Consider the following 27,235-nt stretch of genomic DNA (forward strand, 5'->3'; position numbering starts at 1 on the left):
GGGGCTCTCTGTAATTAATGCCTGTCCCTTTCCAGAGCCTGCCTTTTCTGCTGGCAGAGGGGCCCAGGGACCTGGCCTTGGCTGCCCTGGCCATGCTTGCATCCCCATTCTGTGCCACCCGGCTCTCCCTTCACAGCAGTGTTGTGCATCTCCCCATAAACACCATCAACACAGGTAATAGAAACTGTAAACTTTAAAATTGTTGAAATATATGACAGCCCAGCACTAGTTCCATGAAGAGCCTCTTCCTGGGGCTTTTCCCTTGAAACACCCTGCTCAGCGCAAATCTCAGCTGTGCTTACCAGCAGCAATGGTGACCTGGGCTACTCCTGAGGACAGTGGTAATAGAAAAGGTTTCTGGCAGGCAAAGGCATATTGAGGGTGGGCTCTCACAGCTGTCAGCAAACCTGTGGCAGCAGAAGGGCTCCAGCAGCTGCCCCAGCATGGCAACTCAAGCAGTGGGTGATGGCAAACACCTGTAAACCCTGGAGTTTGCTGCTGCTACAGGGAGCCCTTCAATATCCCTGGGTGATCTCTGCAAGCTGGCAGCTTGGCAAAGGCACAGAGCCCCAGCACAGAGGATCACTGGGAGGGTGTGGGGGCATAGCGACGCTCGAACTGCTCCACGTCGAACTTGCGCTTGCAGCCGGCGTAGTTCATGTAGCGGATCTTGCCGAAGACGGGCCGCTCCGCCCAGCCCTGGTCATGAATGCCACAGATGGACCACAGGCAGCCTGCCAGCACAGGGACACAGGTGTCAGCTCTCCCCTCTCCAGAGAGCAAGGGGGATGTGGGTGCAAAGCAGAACGGGCTGGAGCCCCCACTGCAGCCTTGGCTGTCACAGCTAAGGCCTCCCAGCCCCTGCCCCCATCCTGCAGCTCACCTACGTATCCATTGGGGTCCCTCCCGTCCAGCTCGTAGCGGTCATTGAGGTAGATGGCAAACTGCAGCGCCTCCTCGGGGGAGCGCGTCCACTCCAGGATCTTCTTGGCCCAGTACATCCGCAGGAAGCCGTGCATCTTGCCCTCCCACACCATCTGCAGCTGCAGGGACAGACACAGCCATAAGGGTCACTCCATGGCAAGTCACATCTGTGCCTCAGAAAAAAGCTCAGCGTTTAGTGGGAAAGATGTAGGGCAGTACCTGGGCAGCATTCCAGAGTGGGTCATGTGTGGTGCCCTGCTCCAGCTCCTGCAGACTGTACAGATAAGGCCTCTTGTCTTTGGCGTGGAGCTTCAGGGTGGTTTGAGCCCAGTCGTAAGCACCTGTGAGCAAGGGAGGAGCAACACTGAGCAACCTGTTCTGCATGGTCATGAGAACTGGCTACTGAAGGCACTGTGCCCTGGAGGCATCAGTCTTGAAGAGGGCACTCACCAGCTTCTGTCCTACCTCCAGAAGTGACCAAATGATTGGACATTAGTGCCCCCACAGCCCGTCTCCTAGCAGAACTGGGATTGCCAAGTTGGAGTGACCAGTTGGGTACCCAGTATGGCCCACATGACCCAGGATGTTACCCTGCACACTGTCGTAGTTCTCATTGTAGTAGCAGAAGTTTTCAGCCAGCTCCCGCCGCACCACAGCCTCTTCCACAAATGCATCCACCGAGTCCTTGTGATTGCGCCGGTGCTTCTGCACCTCCAGGATGGCCCTTTGGGTGGAAACCTGGCCTGGGGACATGGGAAGGAGCAAGTCAGGCTGCCAGTCCAAGCCAGAATGCTCAGTCCTGCTGCAGAATGGGAAGCCAGAATGGGATACTCACCAAAGTGAAGCCATGGGGACAGGTTGCTGAGAGCCGCCTTGTTGGGATCATTCCTGTGGGTGCTGAAGGATTTCAGCCTCTCTGCAATGAAGGACTTCAGCACAGCCATCCCTGCAGTTGTGCCAGGGGTTGCCCACTCCACCTCCTTCACGGTGTGGTCCACCTGCAAGCTGGAATAACAGGCCTCCCAAGCAATGGGCTGGGTGGCAACCAAGCATTGAGTGCAGAATCTCTTCAGCGAGGGCTGCCCTGATGTTATGTTCCCAACCAGCCTAGTCCCCAGTCCATGCCAGCCTCCTCTTCTCAACTAGCCCTCTGCATGGCAGAGATGTGGGAACTGAATGAATGAGGTGGGAGCCTCCCTTTCCCCAGGGCATCTTCATCTCCACACCATCTATGTGTGACTTCAGGCACTCCCTGTCCTCATTCCCTGCCAACCCCTCCCAGGATCACAAAGGACCCATGAAACACTCTGAGACATGCCCAGGAAATGGTCTAGAGTGTCGCCTGCCAGTACCTGTGCTGGGCAGGAGGGAGAATGTGGGTGACGAACAATAGGGGGAAACTCGGTGAGGAACTCGGGGAGCTGAGCGTGGATCTTGCCCCGGATGGTCCTGGCACTGTACTCCTGCTTGGGGGAGGTGACCCAGCAGGGCACGATGTTGTGGGCATCAACCTGGAAAGCAAAACCATGGAGAAGGGTGTGAGAAGCAAAAAATCCTGACAACATGACAAGCATGCTCTCTGCTCAAACATCTCACCAGCCAGTTTTGCATTCCCAGAGTGCTGGCACCCACCTGTGCAAAGGGCACATCCTCCGGCAGCCACTCCCTGACGTCCTCTACCCACTGCCGGGGGAGGCGGAGGGGACTGAAGTCTGTCACCAGCCCACCCACGCCATGTTCAGTCACAAACGTGGGCAGCACATCCTTGGCATAGCCCAGCAGCAAGTGGAAGGAGATGTTCAGCTCTGCACACTCCTGCAGTGACAGGGAAATGGCTGTGGGACAGTTCATGGCTCTGCAAACCCCACCGAATCACCACCTGCTGAAGGGATGGATCTGCCTCCCCCCTTCCCTGTCCCACCCAGCACGGACATCCCTGGCTGTACCTGCGCTACCTCCTGCAGGCCCCTCAGCATGAACCTGTAGTGGCGGATGGTGGCCTCCAGAAATTTGGGCACCAAGCAGAAGCAGACATGCAGAGGCAGCTCCTGTTTGAGGGCCAGGCGCTGGGCGTAGAGGAAAGCCCAGTTATCTAAGGGGAAAATACACAGGAGATGTTTCACTGGCAGGATGCGGATGGGGTTTAGCAGGAAGTTTCCCCCCAGACCCCTCTGTACAGTGGGGCCAGCACGAAAGTCACCGGAGGACGGGACCAGCGCTTTTACCACCCATGGGAGCCCCTTCCACCAGCTGGCTCTCACCTTGCACTCGCTGATCCCGGCACATCCAGTAAAGGATGCACCGAGCATCATCCTTCAGGTCCGAGCCCTGCGAGACGAGGCGAACCCGCTTTTTGTTGTACTTGAACTCCCGAACGGACGGGGCCGCCCTGCGACGGGCGTTCTGTATCGCCTCCTCTTCCTCCGTCCTGCTGCGAGACGCGGGCGGCACCTCCGTGAGCTCGGCCTTGCGCTTGCCTCGGCCCCGCCGCATCCTCAGCACGGCCCGCAGCAGCCTGGCTGCTGCAGAGCAAACAGAACTGAGCTCCCGCGCTTCCCCGCGAATCCCGGGCCCGGTCCGCCCCCAGAGCCCGGGGGACGCCGGTCCCCTGCCCATCCCGGTCCTCGGGAACCGGGAAATGACGGTGTTACGGTACCCGGCCCGATCCGCTGCTGGAATCGATAGCTGGAGCCCCGATCCCGACCCCCATCCCCATCCCCATCCCCATCCCCATCCCCATCCCCATCCCCATCCCCATCCCCATCCCCATCCCCATCCCCATCCCCATCCCCATCCCCATCCCCATCTCCATCCCGGTCCCATCCCTACCTGGCAGCCACGCGGCCCCCAATGTTACACAAGCCGCGGGCGAGTGCGGAGGGCGTGCCCAGGGCGTGCCCGTGCCCCGAGGGGCGTGCCCAGGGCGTGCCCGTGTCCCGAGGGGCGTGCCCAGGGCGTGCCCGTGTCCCGAGGGGCGCGGCTCCGCCCCGGCCCCGCCCCCCTCGCGCGCTCCAGGTGCTGCCGCGATGGCCCCGGCGCGCCCGAGGCGCTGCACCTGCCCGGGAGTGGTGTCAGTGGCCGCTGGTGCCTCCCCTCCCTGCCCCGGGAACAAGGAAGCGGCTCCAACCACCTTCAGCCATCACTCGGCAGCGTAGCTCCCTGCTGGCACCTTCCCCGCGCCTGTGTCCTCAGTCCCCACCTTGCGAGGCGCTGGGATTCCGGCTTTGGACATGGCTCGGGGGACGGGAGGGCTGCCCCTGCTGCTGCTGAGCCTTGCCGTGCTGGATCTCCCGCTGGGTAAGGGCTGAGCGGTATGTGCAGCTGCCCAAGGGGTGGGGGTGAGTGAGGGGAATCGTTCTCCAGGGTGGTGGGTGGCCCTGGGGTGACTTTACCCACAGAGGTGGAACACTTCAGGTGCTGTTTGCTCTCCAACATCTCAGCCCTATCCTAGTGAGCGAACAGGGTAGTGCTTTATAGAACACAAGCAACAAGCTCTATTTCTTTTGCCTCTGATGTGGGTCTCCTGGGGAGAGAGGATCTTAGGCCCAGCTGGACCCCCTTGCTGAGCCTTGGTCCTTGCTTTTGCTACAGCCTGCCCAGTAGCACCAAAAGGCTCTGCCCAGATGGCAATGGGATGTACTAGGCCTGGAAAACTTCAAATGCCATCCCAACATTTGCAATTGATGCAAAGTAAGAGCAGTTTTGAACGGAGCACTGGGAATAAATCTGCAGCTTGTACCTCCTGAGAGCCTGTAAAACTACAGCTGTAGATCTCCTCCTGCTGCACCCCTCTACCCCTCCCAGAGCTTTTGTGAGTTGCAGCAGATCTCTCATGAACTTGCCCTGAGCTGCAGGCTGGGATTTGTTCCTTTGTGGGGCTAATTCCACAAAGCATTCCCCCGTTGCCATTATTTACACCCACCGCTATCAGTTCCTGACTATCTGAGCACAGAGGGTTTGTTTAAACTGCTGCTGCTGCATTTCCAGACCATCTCACGGTCACCAGTTCCTGCTTGGCTCTTCCTGTCAGACGGGTTTGTCTGACTTCCTCCAGGGATGGGTGAAGATGGTGGAATGGGTCTTAGGACTGGCGCCTGGAGGAGTTTCTGTCCTGAAACCAGCGATGGCCATGGCTTGTTCCTGCTTTGTCAGGCTGGGGATTTATGTGGTCTGCCTGGCTGATTATCATGTTGCTATTCAGGAAATCCACATGCTTGATCCATGCAGGACAGGGAATCCCCACTCCTGATGATCCATGACTGATGCAAGACTTGGGCAGTTCATGGCAGTGTTAATATTGCACCATCCCCAGCACAGCCTTTCACTGTTGGCCCTTGTGTGTGTGCTGTTTTCCACCTCTTTGCAGGGACCACTGTCCAAGATATGACAAACCCTGTATCCCTGACTCTCCCAATCTCCTTGACACCCACAGAGACCATGGCACAGCTGCCCAACACCAGCTCAAGCACTGCAGCCACCTTCCTTTCCTCTCGTCATGCAACCTCCACCCCAAAGATTCCAACAGACGTCTCCACACCCAATGCTTCCACAGCTCAGCAGAGCAGCTTGGCAGCCTCCAACATCACCCTGTCACAGGCAAAGAGCAGCACAGCTCACAGCACTCCTGTGTCACCTGGGCTGGCACCCACCACCACCAGCACCACCCCAGCACGACTGGGACCCACCAGCAGCAGTACCCCAGCAGGGCTGGGGCTCACCACTACCAGCACCCCAACTCCAACCTCCATGGCCATGACATCTGACTGTGACAAGACTCCCACTTTCACATCTGTGGGGACCAGCACGACCCTGGCTGCCAGCTCATTTGGAGTTGAAATGAGCATGCTGCCTCCCCCCACCTCTACTCTTCTCTCCTCCACTGGGGTGGGCACGATGCTTGGCACCACCACCCACCAAGGGCCAGCCATGACCACACTGCTTGGCAGCACATCCCTGGGAACCAGCATCACCTCTTCTTCCACCACCCCTTCCACCACTTCAGATGGGCCCTTGATGGTCTTATCAGACACCATGGCCTCCTTTGGTACCACCACAGAGCTCTCTGTCCCCAGCCAGCCAATTGGGACCATGCCTGGGACCACCCCTGGTACCTCCACCCCAGTGGAACTAGAGACCCCCAGTGACACTGCAGGTGAGTGCAGCCACAGGGCACCCAGAGGGCAGGATCAGCGTGGTAAATCCCTGCAGGATCTCCCATCTTGCTCAGTCAGGCACTTGGCTTCTTCCCCTCGGGGCCACCTGGTCTCCAGGCTCTGCAGGCCAGTGGGTGTGTCACAGACTGGGGACCCCTGTGGTGTGACTGTACTGCCATGTGGCTGTGCCCCCAGCACTGAGCCTGTATGTACACACTCTCTGGAGGATCTGTGTACCCTGTACCCCAAGGAGTGTCACTGTACCCCAGCAGTCCCCCTGGCAGTGCTGCTTTCTGGGCACCAGTGTCCTGTCGGTGTGGCTGTATCCTGGTGGCTGTTGCAGGAGCCTTTATCCTGGGACTGCAGATGTACCCCGGTGACAGCCCACTGTGCACCTCAACCAGGACAGGGAGACTGTACCCTGCCCCAGTACCCCTGGCCATGCACATGTTCCTGGTGTCCCTGTACCCAGCAGAGTACTGTATCCTCACAGAGTACCTGCACCCTGGCCTGATGCCTAGGCTGTGAGAGCACCTCATCAGAGTGCTGATGGCCTCTGTGTGCCCGTGCCCTGGCAGTGCCCCCATGAAGCTGTTCAGGGTGGCTGTGCCCTGCCAGCCCTCCAGCCAGCCTGCAGAATGCCAACAGCTGGCCCAGGCCTGCGGGCGCCTCTCAGTGCTCCTGGCCCTGACCCTGAGCAGAAGGAAGCAGCCCCAGCTGTGAGCAGTACACTTCAGCTGTGACACAGGGAAGTGATGCCTGTTCAGACAGCCCAGGGGACAAATCCTCAGCCTGGAGCACGCCCTTCCTGAGCGCCGCCTGCTCTCCTGGCCGGCTCCTTACGCTCAGACGGAGCTGCCTGCTGTCTCCTGAGGGTGTTGGTGCTGGGAGCCACCACCAAACATCACCCCTGTGGTGAAGTGCGGGGTTCCAGGCAGCCTGGCTCAGCCCTGGGCTTTTTTCCATTGTTACCCTCCCCACAGCAGGGAGAGGACAGCCACAGGAGCCAGGTCTGTGGTAGTGGCAGCCTTGGTGGCCTGCCCTCCACATTTTTTGTGGCTGTTCTGGGCCCAGCTGTGCAGTTGATGTTTGCTGGGCATTGCACCAGTCCTCGAGAGTGTCTCTGTCAGCTGGAATCCACTGCCTTGCTGCCAGCACCTGGAAGGTAAAAGGACCCACCTGGATGCTCCTCCTCTGCTGGGTGAAGGAGAACTGGAAACCCCAGTGCTGGGGCTGTGGGGAGCACTCAGAGTGCTGCCTGTGGGGCTTTGTCAGCTCCCACTCCCTTGAACATGGCTGGGCAGAGAGGAGGGCTGTCCCTGCCCCTGCTGCTGCTGCTGCTGCTGCTGAGCCTCACCTGCCTCGCCGTGCTGCACCTGGCTCTGGGTAAGGGTGAGTGGGGTGCCACACTCCCCACAGGGTGGGTGGTGAGCGGGGAGCAGCAGTCCCCAGGGTGGAGGGGTGGCACCTGCAGGGTGAAGGGGGTGGAATGCTGTGGGGCTGTTTCCTGCTTCTTAAGTGGGAAGCAGAGGTGAACTTGCTGCTTCTCCTTTTGTGAGGATGAGGCTCTTCTGTGCAGATGCTCACCTGGCAAGGGCTGGGGTCAGACCTTTGCCTTTCTCTGTGTTTTTATTTAACCAGCTGCTGTGCGCAGGGAGGGCGTGGCTGCCAGGGGCTTTGGAAGTTTCTGGCTGGCTTGGCTGAAAGCAGATGGCAGCTTGTGTTTTGGTTTCCCATCCTCATCTGAGCAGAGCCCTAGACTCACTGGGTTTATGCTGGGATTGCTGGGGAATCCAATCTGGAATCCCAAAGTCAGCCATTGACAAAGGTCCAGGCAGCCAGGCTGTCCTGCCTATCCTTTGGAGAGGGTTACAGATCCCTGGGCTTTTCTGGGGACAGCACATTGCTCTGGCACAGTCCATAGTGGAAGAGAGGACAGCCCTCCTGTGTCCCACCCCCTCCCCCCCAGAGCTTTTGTGGGTCACAGCACGTCTCTAACAGCTCATCCTGAGCTGCAGCCTGGGATTTGTTCCTTTGTGGGGCTGCTTCCCCCACTGCCATTATTTACACCCACCGCTATCAGTTCCTGACTATCTGAGCACAGAGGGTTTGTTTAAACTGCTGCTGCTGCATTTCCAGACCATCTCACGGTCACCAGTTCCTGCTTGGCTCTTCCTGTCAGACGGGTTTGTCTGACTTCCTCCAGAGATGGGTGAAGATGGTGGAATGGGTCTTAGGACTGGTGCCTGGAGGAGTTTCTGTCCTGAAACCAGCGATGGCCATGGCTTGTTCCTGCTTTGTCAGGCTGGGGATTTATGTGGTCTGCTGATATTCACTGAAGAGGTCCATGTGTTTGATCCATGCAGAGCAGTGAGCTCTCCCTCCCAATGCTCCATGGCTGATGTGCAGCTCTGATCTCCTCAGGGAGCTCACTGTGGTGGTGATGCTGCACATCCCCAGCACGGCCATGGACTCAGCCTTTCACCACCAACCCTTGTGCATCTCATTGTCCCCATTCTTTGCAGAGACCACTGCCATGGGTGTGACAGCAACTGTGTCTCCACCTCTCCCTACCTCCTCAACACCTATGAAGAGCTCAACACTGCTGCCTGCCACTGACTCCACCAGCACAGCCACCCTCCTTTCCTCCAGCCCTGAAACAGAAGCCTCCACCCCAGAGGAGTCCAGCACATCCGAAGAGACTGGCAACACCTCACCTCCCAGTGTGCCTCCTCCCACCACAGCTGCAGAAGATTCAGTCGAGTCCTTGACAACCCTGGCAGACACCACAGCCAGCCTTGTTATCAGCACATCAAACCCCATGAGCACCTCCTCTTCAACTGACCCAGATGAGACCACCCCTGACATATTCCCCTCAACCATGGAGTCGACTTCAGGTACCCTGACAGTATCTGGGACCCCAGTGCAGCCCTGGATGGGTTCAGCCAGGGTGCGCCTGGAATGCAGGGATGTGGTCAGGGTGACAAATCCCTACAGGAGTCCCATGTACTTGGGTGGCTTCATATAGGCAGCTTCACTTAGGCCTGTCCCCAGCTGCAGGAGCACCCTGTACCTCTGCAGACAGCACTAACCTAACATTCTTTTGCACAGGCACTGAGCCCTCTTCCCCTGCCACCAGCTCAGCCCAGACCTCCGAGGCTACCACCCTCAGCACGCCTACAGACCTGTCAGAGCTGCCAACAGCCTGCCCCTCTGTCTTGCCCAACACCAGTAAGTGCAGTGCCCGTGGGCATCACCACCCCCAGCATCAGTGCAGGGGGCCCTGGAGCCCCACTCCTCTTGCTGTGCTCTCAGTGTGGAGGTGCTGATGCTTTGGGGTATACATGATTTGCTGTACAGTGAGAGGCTTGTTCTGACAGTGTAGTGTGTCCATGACACAATCAACCTGGGAGGATGTTCTGTGTCTGTGCCAGCAACCCTGGGGAGAGACCCCCAGGTCCTCTGGCACAGCCCAGGGTTCAAGGGCAATAACCAGAGTCCTGTTTTTAATCCCTAGGTGCTTCTCACCTCTTTCTGTCACTGAGGTTAACCAGCCCTTTGGACCTGGGGAACACCACAGTGCAGGAGCTGGTGTTGTCCAAGGTGAGGAGGGGAGGGGATCCCACTCTGCATCTGCCAGCTGTGGTTCACTCAGGGAGGGGAATGGCTGCATCTGCACTGAATGTCATCCAGAGCCCTTTCAGACGAAGGGTAGAGCCTCCTTTGGCTGCCACAGTCTAGGATCAGGCGCTTTCTATGTGGGGACAGGGGTTGGGAAGCCCTCTCTGGCACAGTATGATGTCTGTTCTTTCCCCCAGCTCCGTGAGAACCTGCAGACAGAGTTCCCGTGTGCTGGCCTGTCGCTGGCGTGGCGAGGGAAGAGGAGGACTTGACCAGAGCCACCTGCTCCCAGCTCCTCACTCCATGGTGGTGCAGCTCCTCTTGAACCTGGGGCTTCCTGTCCTTCACTCTGTACCCCCAGTCCCCTCCTGCCCCTTCCCACAGCCTGTCTGAAGAGCCCAAGCCCTCCCACCACCCTGCTCCTGACCTGGTTCCTGTGGTGAGACCCCCTCCAGCCCTATGGGGGGCTGGGAGAAGAGGACCCCATGGAAATGGGCTTTTACATCTGGGACTGAGCTGGCTCAGCCATCAAAGCCACCCTGTGGACAGAGGAATGGGAGGAAGGAGACCTGAAGCCCCCAGTGCTGCTGTGCCCAAGGCTCACCTGTAGTAGTGCTGACAGAGGAGAACACCCATGAAGGGCAGTAAATAGAAATTCCATATTTTCTGTGTTGAAGTGATGACTTCTTTATTTTCCAAGTTGCCTTTCCCAGTTTTCAGCTTTGCCATCTATTGGAGGTGGTGGTGAGGAAAACTAAGTCCCAAGAGTTTTGTGTGGAGAGATGAGCTCAGGTCTGTCCCCTCCCACTAGGGGCTGCTGCAGACATTCCCAAGGATGGTTTGGCATCCCACCAGCCTGGTGGTCTCTGCTTTGGAGCTCTCTGCCCCAAAGAGTGCAGGGGCAGCACTCTGAGGTTGTGGAAATCCCATGGGCTGTGCTCCTTCCCTATTTTTTTCAGTCCCCAACTGAGGAGACGGCTGCAACGTCTGTCCCCCTGCAGCAAAGTCATTTATTAACTGATTAATTAGCCAGATAAAATCCAACTGAAGCAATTATTAGCCTAAGTAAGCCACCTCGCCTGGAGATTGAAAACTGAAATAATTAGCAAAATAGCCTTGTTGCGTGTCAGGGGTTGTTTTTGGCTGATCCCTGCTTCTCACTGGCAGCCCTCACTGCCCCAGCACAGGGAGGGCTGGGAGAGGGTGTGTGGGGCTGTGGGATTTCTAACCTGGGGACTTCTCTCAGGCTGCCTGGATTGTCAACTGGCTGGGAAGGAGCCAGCAGCTGGACAGGATGGGGAGAGACACCGTGGGATCACCCAGTTCACAGGGCCTGGGAGAGGCTGGGCTGGGGCTGGAGGCTGTGCCCAGGCAGCTTGTCAGGATGCTCCCATTTGGGGCAGCCCTTGCATTCCAGGGTGGCCCCTTTGCACTTTAGGATGCTGCCTGGCTTTTGGGGCTTGTTGGACCCATCGAGACTGAGAGAGGTCCCTTAGCAGCTGGGCAAGGAGCCAGGGAGCAGGGCAAAGCCTGTTGGAAAGGGTCCCTGTGCTGGCTGCCTGGTGGGGTGCTGGGAAAGAAATCCTTGTGGTCTGCCTACGCCTTGGAGCTGGGCCAGGAGTCCTCCCACGTCGCATCCCACTGGGCTGTTTTCTCCGGCTGTTGAATCCATAACTTCAGACCCCAGGACATGGCCGAGTGCCAAGGCCGGGGTAATGGAGCCAAACTGCGTCACAAAGGGAGGAAAAGGTCCTGAAGTGCTGGGATGAAAAGGTGACCAGGGTACTCACTGTTCTCTGCTGGCACAGCTGCCTTCCACCCCTGTCCTGGTTGGGGGGCTATGGGGGGAGAAGATGCTCTGGTCCCCTCTGCCACCAGCCTGGGAGGGACAAGAGGGGCACAGTGGGAGGGTGTGGTGTCACTGCCAGGCAGTGGTGTCTCTGCCAGCTCTGACAAGCCCCTGACACTGCCCATACTCTCTGTGCCTGCTGTCCTTGAGGTGCCACCTTCACCCCATGGCTGCTTGCCTGCCACAGTCCTCTGATCAGAGGGGCTTGGGAGGCTGGAGCCAAGTCCTGCTGCTTTCCCAGTCCACTAAAGAGTTCTCTTTGCTGTAATGCACTCCAATCTCTCAGCATTGTCCAAAGGAACAAATGTTGTGCCCAACATGATTGTCACCTTCGGAGGACCTGGCAGCATCATGGGGTGTGTCTCAAGTCCCCTGTGACTCAGGTGTCCCTTCCAGTGTCCCCCTTCTCTTTACCCTGGCTATAGCCCAGCTCCCACTCTTTGGCAGGAGGATGTTGCAACACACCCAGCATGCCAAGTCATCCAGAACCTGTGGGGTTGATGGATAACCTGATTTCCCCCATTGCCAGCCCTGAGCCCTCTCCAAATGCCCTTGCCAGGAGGCTGGAAGGGAGCCAGTAGGAGATGCTGTGTTCTCCACAGGACTGGAATAACCAGCCCATTAATTCCAGGAAAGCTGATAAGGCACTGTGCTGGGCCATGCTCTGCCATGCTGGATGATGCAGAGCCCCTGGGTGCTGGGATTCATGGAATTGCCCCTGAAGGGCTCCAGTGCCCACATGATGCTTTGGTCTTTGGTAACAGCAGATTAATGACTTTTACAGGAACCAGTGCTTTGCCAGGACCTTGGTTTCAGACATAGCAAAAAGATCAATAAAATTCCCTTTCTCAGAGTGGTAGCAGGGTACTGTCCTCGAGATAAGGCATCCCTTGGTGGCTCTGGGCTTTCTTGGGAGGGTGTGCCAATGCCTGAGCAGAGGGATGAGTTTGGTTTGTCAGCTCCATGACTCCACTGGAAGATGGGAATTTCTGGGGACAACATGGGCAGGAGTTGCAGGCACAAGGGTCTGCAGACAGTGCTGGCCTCTGTGGAGCACGGACAGGAGCTTGCAGGCAGGCTGGGACCAGCACCTTTCTTCAGCCGGGTTGTTTTCCTCTCTGCTGAGCAGCATGTTTGCAACAATCCCTGTGGTTCCCACCACATTTTGCACCTCAAACACCATCTGCAGCAACACTCCCCAGTGTCAGCATGTATTCCCTGTTGGGGTTGCTTTCCAGAGTGATACAGCATCGTCAGCATGGGCAGGAACCACTCTCCCACGGCAGGTTTGCATCTCTCAAATCCTCCATCGGCTGTGGTGTGGTCAGTGCTCAGGTGGTCACTGATGGGTCAGCCACCCCATGATGTGCAGTGCTGGTTGCAAGACCCCAGTGCACTGTTCCCCTAAGCTTTACACCCACGGTGGCATTTTGGTGGGCAGGTGTTTGGTTCCAGGTGAGCGACGCTCCCCCTGGTTTATCGCCTGCCCTGTTCCAGCGCCGGGGGCAGTGCGTGGGTTTTACAGGATGGGGTTTGATCAGCCGTGACTTGGCCCCCCCTGGCATGTCCCCATCCCCACTGCCCAGTGCTGTTTGGGGTGTCACTTGATGTGCTGCCTGCCCAGCTCCAGCGGGACACTGTGTACTGCCTAACACCTCTCATAACACTTTGCAGGAGTTGCCTGGGGGCATTTCTAGTTAAGAAGTGTTTAATTGACTGCAAAACCATATAGTGGTGGGAGTTTGCATAATGCTGTTCAAAGGGGAGCTGGCAGCAGTTTTCAAGGGGGTGTGCAGGAATAGCTGCTCCAGGAGGAGGAGGGGGTGAGACATAGGGGTGAAGTGACTCAGGGGATCCCCACAGCAGGGAAGGGGGTCTGAGTCTGTTCCTTTTCCTGCTCCATCCTCTGGGGATGCTGGTCCAACCTTGAAGAGAAGCTTCTCTTGACCATTTACACTCTCCCAGCACCCCAGCATTGCTGTGTCCAGACTGAGGTGCAGGTTTCAAACCCCACTGGGATGTTCTGGGGCTCTGAAAAGGGATCCCCAGTGCTTACAGTTGCAGCTGAGCATGGTGGAGCTCACTGACACCCCAGGGCCTGACCCCAGCCGTTCTTCTCCCTGTTTTATAACCTGCCTCTGATCCCAGGGAATCAAGTGGACACTTGTGTCCTGCCTTGCTCTGGGCTGAGACATGGCTCAGCTGGTGATTTTAGTGTCCATGGTGTCCTCACAGGCATGGTGACACCAGCTGGCATTGCCCTGTCACCACCACACACTGCTCTGTGGCCCCATGCCCTGCATGTGGAGCAGGTTCTGTGGGGTCTGTGGGGTGACTGCCATGCCACTGTTGGCAGTGCCACAAATGGCTCTAGGCTCAGCTTCACCTTCTGGTGCTGGCAGCCCAGGGAGCTGCACCAGGCTGAGCCCAGGTCCTGGGGGATGTGGGTCCCTGCAGGGTGGGCTTTGGGTACACCCCAGCCCATGCCCAGCTGAACAGGGCATCCAGCCCTTGGGAAGGGGAGGGCTCGACCGGAAGGGAAAGGTGACAGGGACATTGGAGGGAAGGGACCGGGGGCGGGAGAGGACGTCGGCAACCTGCCTCCTTCTGCCATCCCTATAAATAGGAGGGAGCAGGAGCACCTGTGGGACTCCAGCTCTGCAGGAGAGGCAGACAGGGAGGGACGGAGGGAGCTGCTCCTTGCTGCTCTCTCCTCCCTTTGAGCTTCCCAGTGCTCTGCCTGTGCCGAGGCCTGAGGCATGGGGACCAGGGGATGGACGCTCTCCGCCTTCCTGGGATGCTGCGCCTGCATTCTGCACGGTATGTCCTGTCTTTTTCTGCTAGCCCTTGTGCTACCTGAGCCCTGTCAGGGTGCAGCAGGTACATGCTTTTCATTCCTGGCTTCAGTAGAAACTCTTCTTAGGACCAGTCCTTGCAAGGCATTGAGCCAAAGAGCTGGAAAAGCATTTGACAGGGCAGGCATCACCCCGAGGGGCTGGTTGCAGGCGTGGAGCCATGGGAGAGAGCAGAGCCCAGCCTGGGAGCCTGCAGGCAGCTATGTACCCCTCCAGCAAAGGGAAGCCAGCTGGCAGAGCAGGACCCAAGGATGCTCCCACCCCTCCCACATCCCAGGGAAGAGCAAATGTTGGTGCTCCGTGCTGGGGCCCCTCTTGCACAAACTTCCCATGAATGGGTGTGTGGGATAGATGGTGTTTCCTGCTCCACATTGAAGAATTAAGATAAAACAGGGATTTAACAGGGTGAGTGGGCCAAACTAAACTGGGGTGAATCAACTGATGTACCTTGTTTTCCCTGGGATGGGACAGAAGCTGCTGAGCTCCTTTGGCTAAGGGGGCTGGTACAAAGAGCCTTTTCCAACCAGGGAAGATGACACTGAAGGATCCTGCCAGGAGAGGGAATGTGGGTCTAGCAGAGGATGGATCCCTCTAGGACTGGCCTGGCACAGGAGCTAATATTCATGAATGACCCTGCAGAAGCAATCTGGGAGCTGAGGAGCTGAGCCAGTGGTGAGGTTGGAGGCACCTCTGCTGCAGGGAGATCTGGCTGCCTGTCAGGGGGAACCTGATGAACTGGAGCACCGGGATTGGGAACAGGCTGGGGCTGTCAGGCTGTGGCAAAGCCCTGCTGGATCTTGCCATGGGGGTGCCCTTCATCTCCCCTAATTGAAGCTCCCTAAATCCAGGTGTCAGCAGATCCACCCGGCTCCTCATGGCAGCTTGGTCATCCCAGAGCCTGGGAAATGTCACCTATGGGTGCCAGTGGTTCTGGGAGACACATCTGGGGTGTGGGCAGGTGTCTCCTCCTTTCAGCAGAGCTCCTGGATGTGGGTTAGGATTTTGGCAGCAGAAGGAGAGAGCTGTAAGAAGGGCTTGGTCCTGGGAGCTTGCAAATATTCCCTCCTGGGAATCCCTGGTGCCTTCATTCAGCTGGAGGCAAGAGGGATGGGGGCAGGAGCAGGCAGGCACCCAGCCCAGGAGAGTTTTATTGTACCTGCTTTAAATGCAGCAGATCAGAATCCATCTGCAGTCAGGGAAGACTTCCCTAAGCCTTGGCTTTCCTGTCTGACAAAGGGCTTTGGGTAAAGTTATTTAAATGTCCCTCAGACACCCAAAAGGTGAAAAATCACAGAACCCTCCCAGGCTCTGCAGGAGCGACTGTGCTCAGAGCTGTCCCTGCAGTGATGGAAAGAGGGCTGAGGGTTGCCCTGAGAGCTCCACAGACACCCCCAGGGCTATGAACTAGACTTACTGGGCTCCTGCTCTACCGGGTGACCAGGATCCCAGTACCATTCCCAACATGACTGGACTGGGTTTCAGCAGCTGCTTTTGCCTCTATGCTTCTCCAGTGTCTCTCTCTGACCTGTGGTGAGTTGCGTCTGGTCTCAGCTCCCAGCTGCTGCTGCTGGGGATGGTGTGTGCAGTGCTGTACCCAAGGCAGCTCAGACCACACTCCCTGGGTTTTAAATCAGGGCCTTGTAAGACTGTTGGATGGGGCAGAAGGGGTTTAAGAAGTGGTGGCAGCTCTGTGATTCTCATGGAGAGGTGTCTGAGCCTGGCAGGCTGCCAGCTCCCACTGTAACACTCCACTTTGTGCTTCTCTGCAGGGCTCGGGGCTGCTGTTGCTGTCCCCGTCTCTACCGATGTGTCCTTTACTGAGGGGACAGCTTTCCCCATGACAACAGAGGACAAGTGGCCCCGTGCCACCCTCCCTGCAGAGATGAGCACCACACCAGCTGACACTGACACTGAGACCTTCCCTCCCTGGACTGAGACAGACCCAGTGATGGTGACAAGTGAATACGGCTCTTCAGTGCCAGCTTTGGTGAATGGGACCAAGGCTCCTAACACAACCCAGAGTACTGAGGGAAATTCAGCTGCTCCCAATCCAGCCACTGCTGCTGCCATCACCGCACAGCACCCCGCTGTCACCCCAGAAGCAGTGCAGGATGAACTAGAGGCCACCCCTGATGTCCCTCTGGGAACCACCCCTGTCCTTGAGGAGGTGAAGGAGGACATCCTTGCAGACAGAGGAGAAGACACAGACCTCAGTACTGCCACTGCATCCCTCCACACCACCCCTCCACTGGCAGTCACCTGGGTGCCAGAGCCAACTGCTGGTGTCACTGTGCTACTGAGCCAAGGGGTGACCACAGCCAAGGAGGAAAGTGTAATCCTGCCTGAAGCTACTCAAAGTGAAGCCAGTGCCAGCTCCTCCTCGGGCCCCAGTCCTGATGCCGGGGAGCTGCTTCCAGCCCAGCAGGATGGAGCAGTGGGCGGGGTTGAGGACATTAACCCAGAGCCAGCAGGCGAAATGGCCCCAGCTGGTGAGGAAAGTCCCTTGGCTTCGGAATCTGGAGATCCAGGAGATGCAATAAATGGTGAATTCAGCACAGCCAGCTCATCCCACCTACCTCCAGAGAGCCCAACAATATCAGGATCAGTGGAAAACCCTGGGAAGTCCTCCCTCCTCCCCGGCCAGGCACTGAGCCCAGACACTTCACTGACACCATCCAATGGTGGTGATGGGGATGGGCAGGGAGTTCCCAGGGTGTCATCAGACACTTCTGGTTCAGCCTTGTCACCTGCAGCCAGCAGGGCACCAGTGGCACCTGAGGAAACAGAGGACACTGCCACCTCACTGCCAGCCCTAGGGGTTCCCACTGATGCACAGAGCGACACGAATCTCCCAGTCTCAGCCACTGCACTGCCCACAGGGGATGTGGGAGCTGTGGATCTGGCCAGTCCATCCCTCCAGCCTGCCCCACGGCAGACCCCCACTGGAGAACAGCCACTGCTTCTTCCTGATGCTCTGACATCCCCCACAGACACCTCCAGTTCTCCTGGGGCTGCTTACCCAGCCCCAGAGGCTGAAGCCAGCACCCTGCCTGAAGCTGTTGGTGCAGCAGAGACACCAGCAAGTCCTGACCTCGCTACTGGCCCAGAAGCAGCCCTGTCTCCATCTCTTGGGGAGCCTCAGACAGCAGGGATGCCAGCTGAAGCTCCCCAGGAAGCTGATGGACTTGGCACTGGCTTGAGCTCAGATTCAGATGCTCCCAGCCCAGCCCCTTTTGTACCTGATGGGCTGGCATGGCCCACTGCTGGGATCCAGGGTCAGGGAACTGAGGGGGTAGGGGACATGGCACAGGCAAGAGATTCAGGGGATGCCAGTCCCCATGAAGATACCCAGAGTGACATGAGTCCTCCAGCCCTTCAGCCCTCAGTACCTCCTGCTGATAATGGAGAGCTGCTGCCTGGAGCAACAGAAGACTTGGCAAATGCTGAACTTTCCTCTCCATCAGCACTTGGGGATGGAACAGAAGCAGGGGGAGCCCCAGCACTGGGACAAGTGTCCTCACTTGGTCCTGTACCTCCCAGCAATGCTGGAATGGACCCTGATCTCTTGGGAGTTGAAGGATCAGGGAACCTGCCTGGTGAATCTGCCAGTGCTCCTGGGGCTGTTTTCCCACCCCTGAAGTCTGTGGCTGGCCCTGTTTCTGAGACAGAGACACCAGTGAGCCCTGACCTCGGTGCTGCCCAGGGAGCACCTGGGTCTCCATCCTCTGGTGGGTCACAGCCAAGGGGAACAGCAGCAGGTGCTCCTGTGGGATCAGGTCTCCCTGGAGCTAAAGGGCCAGATACTGACTCGACTTCAGCATGGGACACCCCCAGCTCAGCAGTTCATGGACCTGTAGAACTCCCATCACCTGGCCTTGGGGACCAGCCTGGCACAAATGTGGGGCTGCCAGCAGCAGAAGAGCAAGGAGTCAGCACGGCAGAGGCAGCACTGGAAGGAGCAGGCAGTGGGATTGAGTCTGAGCCATCCCTGAGCTCCAGTGCAGGGAATGCAATAGCAGCTGGGATGGATCAACTGCCCAGCACTGGTTCCCCATCTGCTATTGCCTCTCCCGGTGATGGGGTGGCACCTTCTGTGTCAAGGGGTGATGAAGTGGGACCCATCTCATCTGCAGCCACTGGCCCTGGCAGTCTGTCCCCAGCCTCTCCAGATGGTGAAATAGGCCCAGGGCTTGGTCTGGTGCAGGGGGCTGAGAGTGCAGGGAATGTGGAACAGGCACCAGAGAGTGAAAATCCCAACACAGAGACAAGTCCTTCAGCTGTTAGCCCTGAGCAGGACTTCACTAACACCAGAGAGCTGCCAGCAGAAGATACAGGGGATATGGTAAATCCTGAACTTTCCTCTCCATCAGCACTTGGGGATGGAACAGGAACAGGGGGAGCCCCAGCACTGGGACAAGAGTCCTCGCCTGGTCTTGCACCTCCCAGCAATGCTGGAATGGAGCCTGATCTCTCGGGAGCTGAAGGACCAGGGGAACTGCCTGGTGAATCTGCCAGTGCTCCTGGGGCTGTTTTCCCACCCCTGAAGTCTGTGGCTGGCTCTGTGTCTGAGGCAGAGACACCAGTGAGCCCTGACCTCGGTGCTGCCCAGGGAGCACCTGGGTCTCCATCCTCTGGTGGGTCACAGCCATGGGGAACAGCAGCAGGTGCTCCTGTGGGATCAGGTCTCCCTGGAGCTGAAGGGCCAGATACTGACTCGACTTCAGCATGGGACACCCCCAGCTCAGCAGTTCATGGACCTGTAGAACTCCCATCACCTGGCCTTGGGGACCAGCCTGGCACAAATGTGGGGCTGCCAGCAGCAGAAGAGCAAGGAGTCAGCACGGCAGAGGCAGCACTGGAAGGAGCAGGCAGTGGGATTGAGTCTGAGCCATCCCTGAGCTCCAGTGCAGGGAATGCAATAGCAGCTGGGATGGATCAACTGCCCAGCACTGGTTCCCCATCTGCTATTGCCTCTCCCGGTGATGGGGTGGCACCTTCTGTGTCAAGGGGTGATGAAGTGGGACCCATCTCATCTGCAGCCACTGGCCCTGGCAGTCTGTCCCCAGCCTCTTCAGATGGTGAAATAGGCCCAGGGCTTGGTCTGGCGCAGGGTGTTGAGAGTGCAGGGAATGTGGAACAGGCACCAGAGAGTGAAAATCCGAACACAGAGACAAGTCCTTCAGGTGTCAGCCCTGAGCAGGGTGAACTGCCTGGTGCAGGTTCCTCATCTGGTTCAACCTCTCCCAGTGGTGATGTTGCAGCATCCTCTGTTTCAGACTCATTCAGTCTGGGTGCACTCGAAGGAGCAGGCAGTGCTGCTGAAGGTCTTCAGCCCTTCCTGGGTGCTGGCACTGGGGTCCTTCCTGCTGCAGAAGAAGGGGCAAGTGAAGGGGCTAGTGATGGAGGGTCCACAGGACATTCCCAGGCTCCTGTTGGAATGGGACCAACTGGTTCAGTTTCCCTTGATGGAGAAATGGGAGGTGTGCTGCAGTCTGCATCTTCTTCCTCATCTACAGAGGGGTCTTCATTACCCGTGGGGACAGGCAAGGCTGCTGATGAAACAAGCCTTCCTGGAGCTGCTGCTGGCTTGAACACAGGCTTGGAGCCTGTTGGGCCTCAAGAAGCCTCTGTGTCTGCCCCTGGCACTCAAACTGGTGCCAATACTGAACTTTCCAACGGAAAATTGGGCAAAGTTGACGTGGTGGAGGTGCCTGGAGGAGCCTCTGTGAATGGGGGCCTTTCCCCTGGTGCCAGCCTGGTCCCAGCAGCTCCAGACATCAGTGGTGTTTCCAATGGCATGAGCACCTCGGTGGCTGCTTCTCTGCTTCTCCCTGGACGTGGGCTGAGCTCGGGGCTGGTACCCAGTGGGGACCCCAACTCTGCACCAAGCACCCAGAGTGGGAGCAGCCCCCTGCTGCCAGGGTCACCAGCTGGGCTGCCAGAAGAAGCTGGAGGTGCTCAGTCATGGTCTCTTGAAGATGAGGTGGCCTCAGGCATGCCAGCACCTTTGGGAGAAGCGTCCCCTCATGCCCCCATATCCCCCAACGCTTCCCCAGTGCTGCCTTCTGCTCCACAGAGAGGAAATTCTGCAGAGTCTGCCAGCCCCGGGCTTTCGGCACGTGAGTCCACAGTGGGGTCCTCTGCAGGGGGAAAGGGAGAGCTGGGGGCTGCTGTGCCAGGGGGGGCTGCCCTGCTCCTGCCTCCCTCCCAGCCGGGGAGCCCCGGAGCCCCCTCTGGGGATGCTGACAGCTCCGTTCCTGGAGAAGGGAGTGCTGTGCTCCATGGAGCCATGACAGGGCAAGGGGATGTAATCCATCTCCTTCCCAGTGCTGCTGGATCCGGGGTACATGTGGAGATTCACTCTCTCCCTGGGGGGAGCCCAGGGCTCCCTGGCCTTCCTCCTGCTGGCATCAGTGCTGGCAGTCCTGGAGCAAAATCTCTGGGGCCACGACCTGCTGGTGGCTCATCACCTGCTGCCCTGCAGCCTTTCCTGGGCAGGGATCTGCCCAACAGCCTGGCAAACAGAGCCCCTTCCACCTCTGGGTGGAGCCTTTCTGGAGCCTCCCCAGGCCGGGGGGGATCCCAGGGCAGGTCCCCAGCCACTGCACCCCCAGCCACATCCTGCAGCACAGCCCTCACCAGCCCAGCCCCACCGGCCCCCCCTGCCCAGGGGCAGGGAGGTGCTTCCCAGGCCAGGAACAGCCACTGTCACCTCCCGTGCATCGTCCCCTGTGGTGCCAGCCCCTCCAGGAGTGCCAGCAGCTGCCCCAGCCCTGCCGCCCAGTCCTGCAGGTACGTGATGCTCACAGAGCAGCCCGGGTGGCACTAACACATCCAGTTTCCCCATGGATCATCCTCAGGGACATTCAGTGCCCAGAAAACAAGGGATCTATTTGAAGACAGCATCCTGGGGGACATGAGCACGATGAGCCCCTGCACATGAGCTTGCACTCTTGGCAGGCCGAGCCTGCCTTCAGTACAGTCCCACAGCTGGAAAACCCATCCCCTCCAAATATATTTTGTTTAAAACAGACATAAATAGGGAACTGGAGGCTGTAAAAGTCTCTATAAAGAGCTGTGGGTGTTTAACTCTGTGCTGTCCCCTGCCACAGTCCATGTACAATGTTCTTCCCCTCCTAATGGCAGTCATTCAGCACGGTGTCCCAACAGGCCTGGTTGAAGCAGGGGACAGAAAAGGCCATCACAGCAGGTTTAGGGCAGCTGTGTTTGTGTGAGGCAGTGAAAGCAGGGGGAACAAGGGAAGATGACATGCAGAGTGTCCCTGGAGGCTTTAGGCAGTGTCCCCCCATCCTTTTGCTGCCCAGGTTCTGTTCCAGTAGAAGCAAGATAATTTCAGCCCTTTTACATTTTTAATACAGCCCAAAGGCTTTACTGTAAGTGCGGGTTGGTTTCATTGTTTGTTTGTTTGTTTGTTTATTTTCTTTTCCAGTTCCAGCTGTGCCCCTCTATGGGTATGGAGCAAGAGAAAATGATCGGGAGTATGTGGAAAGAAGAGTGGATTTTAATTCTCCACTTTTCAAGCCCGAGACTGGATTCCCATTTGGGAAAACCCTGCGCCGCTCTCTCTACGTGAGTCTGCTTGGGCTTGACTCATTGGGCAAGCGCCATACCAAAAATCTGGGAGAGGCACCAGGTGCCTGGGATGGGACTCTTGTGGGGACAAAGCTGTTGGGATGCTGCTGTGGTCTATTTGCAGCAGGAGGTGACTTTGTGGCCATTTCAGCAGTGGCAGGTGGTGGCTTTCCTTGGGCATTGCTCAAAATGGACTTGGAAATGGGAGGGCTGCCATCCCACTCCAGGGCTGCTCCTGATCTCACCTGATGGAAGGATCCCTCTGCTCAGTTTACAGACAATGGACAGATCATTTTCCCAGCCTCAGACAACAGTGTCCTCACGTACCCCAACCCTCCTCCCAATGGCTTCAATGGCCACGAAGAGGTCCCCATGATCGCTGTGTTTTGGGACAACGCTGACTTCTCCAGAGGTGTTGGCACCACCTTTTACCAGGTGAGTGAAGCCAACTGGGAGCATGATTGCACAAAACACCTTTTGATTATAAACTCATCATCTATTCTGTGGATGCCTGTGAGATGTGTAATTAATGGAGCCCACAAATGGTTTTTCCCTTTTCTGAGCCAAATCTAAGAGCTGTCGGTGCTATGTCACCTCTTGAGGGATCCAAATCCCATCCAGCACTTTGGTTACAGTGTGTGACCCCTGTCTAGGCCTGTTTAGTCCCACTGGGAGCTGATGCAGACATGTGTGTTCCCATCCCACAGGAGTTCTCCACCCTCAACACGCCCAAGCCGCCCTTCGTCCTGGACGTGGAAGCGAAGGTCCGGCGGTACCTCAGGTCCTCCTACTCTGCAGTCTGGACCTTGAAAATCACCTGGGAGAAGGCTCCTGCCTATGCAGCACGGACTGACACCCGCAAGGTAAGGGACTGATGGAACACAGGCACTGCTGAGCTGTCAAAAGCCCCCAAGACCCACAATGACCTTCTCTGTGCCTAAAAATAAGAACCAGTATTGTGACAAAGGCCAGTCTTGAAGAATTCTGCCAAAAAGGACTGGGCTGTGCCCATGTTTTGGTGGTTTTCAGGTTTTTTGAGGGATACCTTTGGTTAAACTTTCCCTGTTCTATAAAACCTTTCTCTTTGAGGTGGTGGGAGTTTATTGCACACCAGAAATGCTGTTTTTCAGAGGCATAAAACTGGGTGAATTTGAAGCCTGTCATGGAACTATTTCAAAGTAAAACCGTCACATTTTCCATGTGAAATGTGAACCAGGCCTGGCTGTGTTTGCCTTGTTTCCCTCCAGACCTCAGCCTGGCCAGCAAGCACTGCCCCACACCCTGAATTATAAACCCCACATCTTTACTCACTCTCTTACCTGTCTGCAACACTTCTCCCCAGACAGTCACATACCAGGCTGTCCTGACCACTGATGGCTTCAGGTCCTACATCCTGATGCTGTACCAGGATGGAGGCATGCAGTGGGATTACAGCAGGCTCCCTTCCACCAACGTGCTCATTGGCTACACCAGGTACAGCAGCTCAGCACCCCAACCCTGGCTCCTCTGAGCACTGGGGTGCATCCCACCCACAGCTCCCTCTGGATGAATCCTTCCCCAGTATCCCAGGGAGTGCCCTCCAAGGACAAGGACAGCCCAGATGAGGTCTGCATGCCCATATATCCTAACATATAGGGGCCTCACAAACAAATTTGGCCCATTAGGGACTGGATCATGCTGCAGCATGCTGTCTTGCTGGGCTGTGCTTGTTGTAAGCTCCACAATTCCCTGTGGAGTCCTGGGCCCCCAGCATCCTGACGGTTTGGGTGGAAGGAGTGGGAAATAGGGGATGTTTGCTGAACTTTGCACCAGCCCAGGGAAGGGATTTCCGTGCTTGGCCGGAGCAGTTGCTTCCTGCCTCCTCACATTACGTCTTGCCCTGTACATGCTGTCTCCAGGGTTTTCTCATTAGCTGCTTGCTGCAGCTGGGTAAGGAAAAGGTGGCCTGGATGGGAAGCGCGGGCAGCACAGTGTGTGTGTGTGTGTGTGTGTGTGTGTGTGTGTGCTCCAAATCGCCTGGAAAAATGCTAGAAACCATGGAAGCTGCTCCTGGGGTCTTCAGATGTCTGTGGACTCAGCCCCTGATGTAGCAGAAATGTTTGCAGCACCCAAAAGGAGCTGTACCTGTATAGAGGAGGAAGCAGGCTGGGGCAGCTCATGCCTTTGCCCTCCTGTCCCAAGAGCTGCTCTGTGGGTGCTGCAATTCCACTGGCACAGGATTAGGATGGCTGAAGAGGCTGGGGATGGGATAATTCCAGCCAGGAAAAGCAACCCCTGATTTTTCCTCTTTCCTCTTCACTCAGTGGGGATGGCTTTTACCACAATGATGACCTCACTAAGAGATCTCCAGCTGCTAAATATCGCCCTGACCAGTTCAGGGGCTACAACACAGGTAGTACCACACAGCTGGGGTGGGTTCACAAGGAGAGGAATATTCCCAGGAAATGAAATGCAGCCTGCCACTGAGTGCTCAAGGCCAGGCTTTCCCCCTCAAGCACATTTCCCCTGGGAACTAGCTATGCCCTGAGGCTGAAACATCCTGGCTGTGCCCATGGTCACTTTCTGTGCCAATGATTCTGTCCCAAGGCTTGCTTCTTTGGCAAGAGCCTCTTCCCCTCTTTCCCTTCTTTGGGTGGCTGTTGAACATGGGGTCCCATGGCTGGACATCAACATGGGCTTAGTTTCCAGCATCAGCACCACATGACTCACCTTGAGACAAAAGAGCCCCTGTGGTCCCCTTGGCCAAAGATGACAGGTCATGGTTTCTCTCCCTGCTCAGACCTCCGTGGGTTGTGGATTTACAAGCTGGAGAGTCGTGTGGGCATCAACTACTGGCTGAAGTGCCTGGCGTGGACAGGGAAGCAGCAGGAGCCCAGGGCATGGAGCCAGGGCCTGCCCACCTGCCCCTGCTCCCTGCAGCAAGGGCAGCAGGACCCACGCTTCAAGAGCAGCCGTGGAGGCAAGTGAACATGCTGCTTCCTCACCCTCCTCATCCCAAGCTGTCCTTCCTCACCTTTCCTGCAAGGGTGGCTGGGGTCCCAGCTGCAGGGTGGGCAGGTGACCCTAAGAAAAAGGAGAGGGGGATGGCCTACCCTTCAGTGACAGGAAAAGAGAGGAGGATTGAGGGCTGACCTTTTCTTGTCTTATTAGAGTGGCCAGAGTTAGTCTGACCTGCATGGGGAGCAGGGCCTCACCCTGGGGGACCATTTAGGTGGTTTCCATCAATCCTGTTGTACCGAGGGTGATGTGGTGGGAGTGGTGGATAACAAGGAGCCAGCTCTGGCCCTATCCTTGCCCTGAGGCAGGTGTGCTGGCTGGGCAGGGCTGTCTGAGGCTCACTGCTGCCCGTTTCAGGCAGGTGGGGTGCCCGTGTCTCCATGCTGCACTCGGCCTCCCCCAACCAGCACGGCGCCGGCGTCCGCTGCGTGTACGACAGCCAGAACCAGCTCCTCGAGGGCAGGCAGGAGAGGTACTGGAGGTCCTCCAGGCAGGCCTCACCCTACCGTGGTAAGCACAGCCAGCCTTGGCATCTCCTGGCTGAGGCTGGCATTGCTGTAGCCTGTAAATAATTTTAATCTCTGTGCCGACCTGTTTCCTGACATGCTGTTTCCCTTGGAGGGAGTGTGGAGCTGCCAAAAGCTGAGGAAAGCCTCAGTTGGAAGCAGCTCATCTCCCTCCTCTTGCCTTCAGCCCCTTACTGTCCTTTGTGCCTGCAGACCAGGAGCTGAAGCTGTATGACTGGTGCTGTAACCGGGCGGGCAGTGCCCACCTCTGTGCCCGCTACAGTGAGAAGAGGCCGAGGATTGGCTGTGATGGATACCAGGCACCCAGCAAGGGTGGGTCTGCAGCTCAGGGCCACTGGGGTGATGCTGTCTTGGTGCCCAGGGCTGGGAGGGAATGGCTCAGCCTCCCAATGGTTAAGGCAGCAAGAGCTCTGAGCAGATGGGGAAGGGTTTTGGGGTGTTCCTGTGCAGGTTGTGCCATGCCCTGGACTGTGTGGGGCTGTGGGGGCATCTCCCTCAGCACAGAACCACCAGCACAGTCTGGAGGCAATGATGCTGGGAGGTGAGGAGGACCACAGCAAATGTGGTTATGGTGTAAGCTGATGTGGGGCTTTTCAACCCTCAACAGATTCCTCAGAGGAGGCAGAGGATGACTCGGATGAGCAGACAGGTGAGCATGATTCTGGGGTCTCCTTTCCCTCTGTCTCTGTTCCCCTGGAAGAAAACACCCCAGGGCTCCCAGTTTGCCCCAGAAGGAGAAGGTGCCTGAGCAAATCTGATTTTTTCTTTGCAGATGAAGAAGACAAGTAACTGGGAGGTTGCACACCCACAACACATTCTGGGCCATGGCTGATCCTCCAAGTCCTTTGATCTGCTCTTTCTCCTTTTCCCTCTACAGAACCCATCACCCCTGCCCACCATGCAGGACAGCTCACTTGGCCAGTGCCTGCAGTTGCCTGCCCTGGAACAAGTTCACATTTCTAACCCAGATGTGTCCCAATGATTCAGTTGCTTTACTTCTCTTTCCCAGCTGCAGCTGAGGGGCAGAACTGGTGGGGAGGTGGGCAGGTACCCCCACTGCACACACCAGCCTTGTCCTTCCTACATTCCACTGTGCTCCATGCTGCAGGGTGAGGCTGGACCCCTGGCATGCAGGGAAAGAGTTAAATACCACACATGAGTTGTCTGTGGCCAAGCCCTTGAATATCAGGGTGCACCAGGCTTGTCCTGTGAGCCAGTCCTGTCTTGTCCCCCACTTCTGTTTCCCAGCCATCCCTCCCTGAGTGGTGCCTGGGCCCTGTGCCCAGGAGAAGGGACAATTCTCCAGATCAAGCCAGAATCAGATCAATATGTCTGCTAGATGTGTAAGGGCAAAATGCAGCCCCATGATCAGAAATGTTGGAAGAAAAATAATTTTTTGTGTATAAGAGAGCATCTTCCTTTCTTAAAAAATAAATCATTGTAAAATCTTGTTTGTTCAATAAAACCTTGCAAGGGTTTGAGCATCACTGATCCTGCAGCAGCCATGCCCCCTGCCAAGCTGGGGTGGGAAGCAGGGACAGGGCAGGCTTAGAGCAGCAGGATTACAGGACATTTCTGGTTTTGGCTTTACTGCTGGAGATACAGCTAAGCCAGGGTCTAGGACAGTGAATGGGGTGGGAATTTGGGGTCTGGTGGAGTCTGATATACCCTCCTAGGATCAGCATCTCCCAGTCACCAGGTTTGAAGGTCTGTGGG

General features: G+C 57.2%; 3 protein-coding genes across 5 annotated transcripts; 2 read left to right on the forward strand and 1 right to left on the reverse strand.

Moving 5' to 3' along the window:
- Positions 1 to 175: 175 nt before the first annotated feature.
- On the reverse strand, positions 176 to 3,830 carry LOC306806432 (deoxyribodipyrimidine photo-lyase-like). The gene is made up of 10 exons (XM_079315201.1): positions 3,754 to 3,830; positions 3,186 to 3,446; positions 2,871 to 3,016; positions 2,557 to 2,739; positions 2,277 to 2,435; positions 1,760 to 1,958; positions 1,515 to 1,667; positions 1,144 to 1,265; positions 884 to 1,043; positions 176 to 734 (listed from the first exon to the last, which is right to left on the reverse strand). Exons 2-10 carry the CDS (start codon positions 3,415 to 3,417, stop codon positions 583 to 585), a joined length of 1,506 nt encoding a protein of 501 aa, XP_079171327.1. The 5' UTR covers positions 3,418 to 3,446; positions 3,754 to 3,830; the 3' UTR covers positions 176 to 582.
- Positions 3,831 to 3,923: 93 nt separating this feature from the next.
- Positions 3,924 to 10,374, forward strand: LOC306806257 (uncharacterized protein). 2 transcript variants are annotated; one of them, XM_079314803.1, is made up of 6 exons: positions 3,924 to 4,221; positions 5,357 to 6,076; positions 8,603 to 8,974; positions 9,189 to 9,308; positions 9,595 to 9,680; positions 9,896 to 10,374. In XM_079314803.1, exons 1-6 carry the CDS (start codon positions 4,155 to 4,157, stop codon positions 9,968 to 9,970), a joined length of 1,440 nt encoding a protein of 479 aa, XP_079170929.1. In that variant the 5' UTR covers positions 3,924 to 4,154; the 3' UTR covers positions 9,971 to 10,374. The 2 variants fall into 2 exon arrangements, with proteins under 2 accessions (XP_079170929.1, XP_079170930.1); XM_079314804.1 differs by lacking the exons at positions 3,924 to 4,221; positions 5,357 to 6,076 and adding an exon at positions 6,874 to 7,463.
- Positions 10,375 to 14,213: 3,839 nt separating this feature from the next.
- LOC306806427 (mucin-4-like) lies at positions 14,214 to 27,010 on the forward strand. 2 transcript variants are annotated; one of them, XM_079315165.1, is made up of 13 exons: positions 14,214 to 14,367; positions 16,172 to 20,521; positions 21,853 to 21,992; positions 22,266 to 22,430; positions 22,703 to 22,858; positions 23,338 to 23,468; positions 24,299 to 24,387; positions 24,775 to 24,958; positions 25,354 to 25,502; positions 25,712 to 25,831; positions 26,127 to 26,168; positions 26,292 to 26,678; positions 26,709 to 27,010. In XM_079315165.1, exons 1-12 carry the CDS (start codon positions 14,307 to 14,309, stop codon positions 26,306 to 26,308), a joined length of 5,604 nt encoding a protein of 1,867 aa, XP_079171291.1. In that variant the 5' UTR covers positions 14,214 to 14,306; the 3' UTR covers positions 26,309 to 26,678; positions 26,709 to 27,010. The 2 variants fall into 2 exon arrangements, with proteins under 2 accessions (XP_079171291.1, XP_079171292.1); XM_079315166.1 differs by lacking the exons at positions 14,214 to 14,367; positions 16,172 to 20,521 and adding an exon at positions 20,559 to 21,194.
- Positions 27,011 to 27,235: the final 225 nt, after the last annotated feature.

The sequence above is a fragment of the Erithacus rubecula genome, assembly GCF_903797595.1.
Source record: "Erithacus rubecula genome assembly, chromosome: 11".
Classification (NCBI taxonomy): domain Eukaryota; kingdom Metazoa; phylum Chordata; class Aves; order Passeriformes; family Muscicapidae; genus Erithacus; species Erithacus rubecula.

What these genes read in the sequence shown, in the direction of transcription:
- LOC306806432 (XM_079315201.1), bottom strand. Translation starts at nt 3,417, where the DNA reads ATGCGGCGGGGCCGAGGCAAGCGCAAGGCCGAGCTCACGGAGGTGCCG. An exon ending in CCGGGATCAGCGAGTGCAAG is followed by an intron (nt 3,017 to 3,185) that starts GTGAGAGCCAGC and finishes TTTTCCCCTTAG; the next exon opens with ATAACTGGGCTTTCCTCTAC. An exon ending in CACTCTGGAATGCTGCCCAG is followed by an intron (nt 1,044 to 1,143) that starts GTACTGCCCTAC and finishes CTGTCCCTGCAG; the next exon opens with CTGCAGATGGTGTGGGAGGG.
- LOC306806257 (XM_079314803.1), top strand. Translation starts at nt 4,155, where the DNA reads ATGGCTCGGGGGACGGGAGGGCTGCCCCTGCTGCTGCTGAGCCTTGCC. An exon ending in CGTGCTGGATCTCCCGCTGG is followed by an intron (nt 4,222 to 5,356) that starts GTAAGGGCTGAG and finishes TGACACCCACAG; the next exon opens with AGACCATGGCACAGCTGCCC. An exon ending in AACCATGGAGTCGACTTCAG is followed by an intron (nt 8,975 to 9,188) that starts GTACCCTGACAG and finishes TCTTTTGCACAG; the next exon opens with GCACTGAGCCCTCTTCCCCT.
- LOC306806427 (XM_079315165.1), top strand. Translation starts at nt 14,307, where the DNA reads ATGGGGACCAGGGGATGGACGCTCTCCGCCTTCCTGGGATGCTGCGCC. An exon ending in CTGCGCCTGCATTCTGCACG is followed by an intron (nt 14,368 to 16,171) that starts GTATGTCCTGTC and finishes GCTTCTCTGCAG; the next exon opens with GGCTCGGGGCTGCTGTTGCT. An exon ending in GTGCTCATTGGCTACACCAG is followed by an intron (nt 23,469 to 24,298) that starts GTACAGCAGCTC and finishes CTCTTCACTCAG; the next exon opens with TGGGGATGGCTTTTACCACA.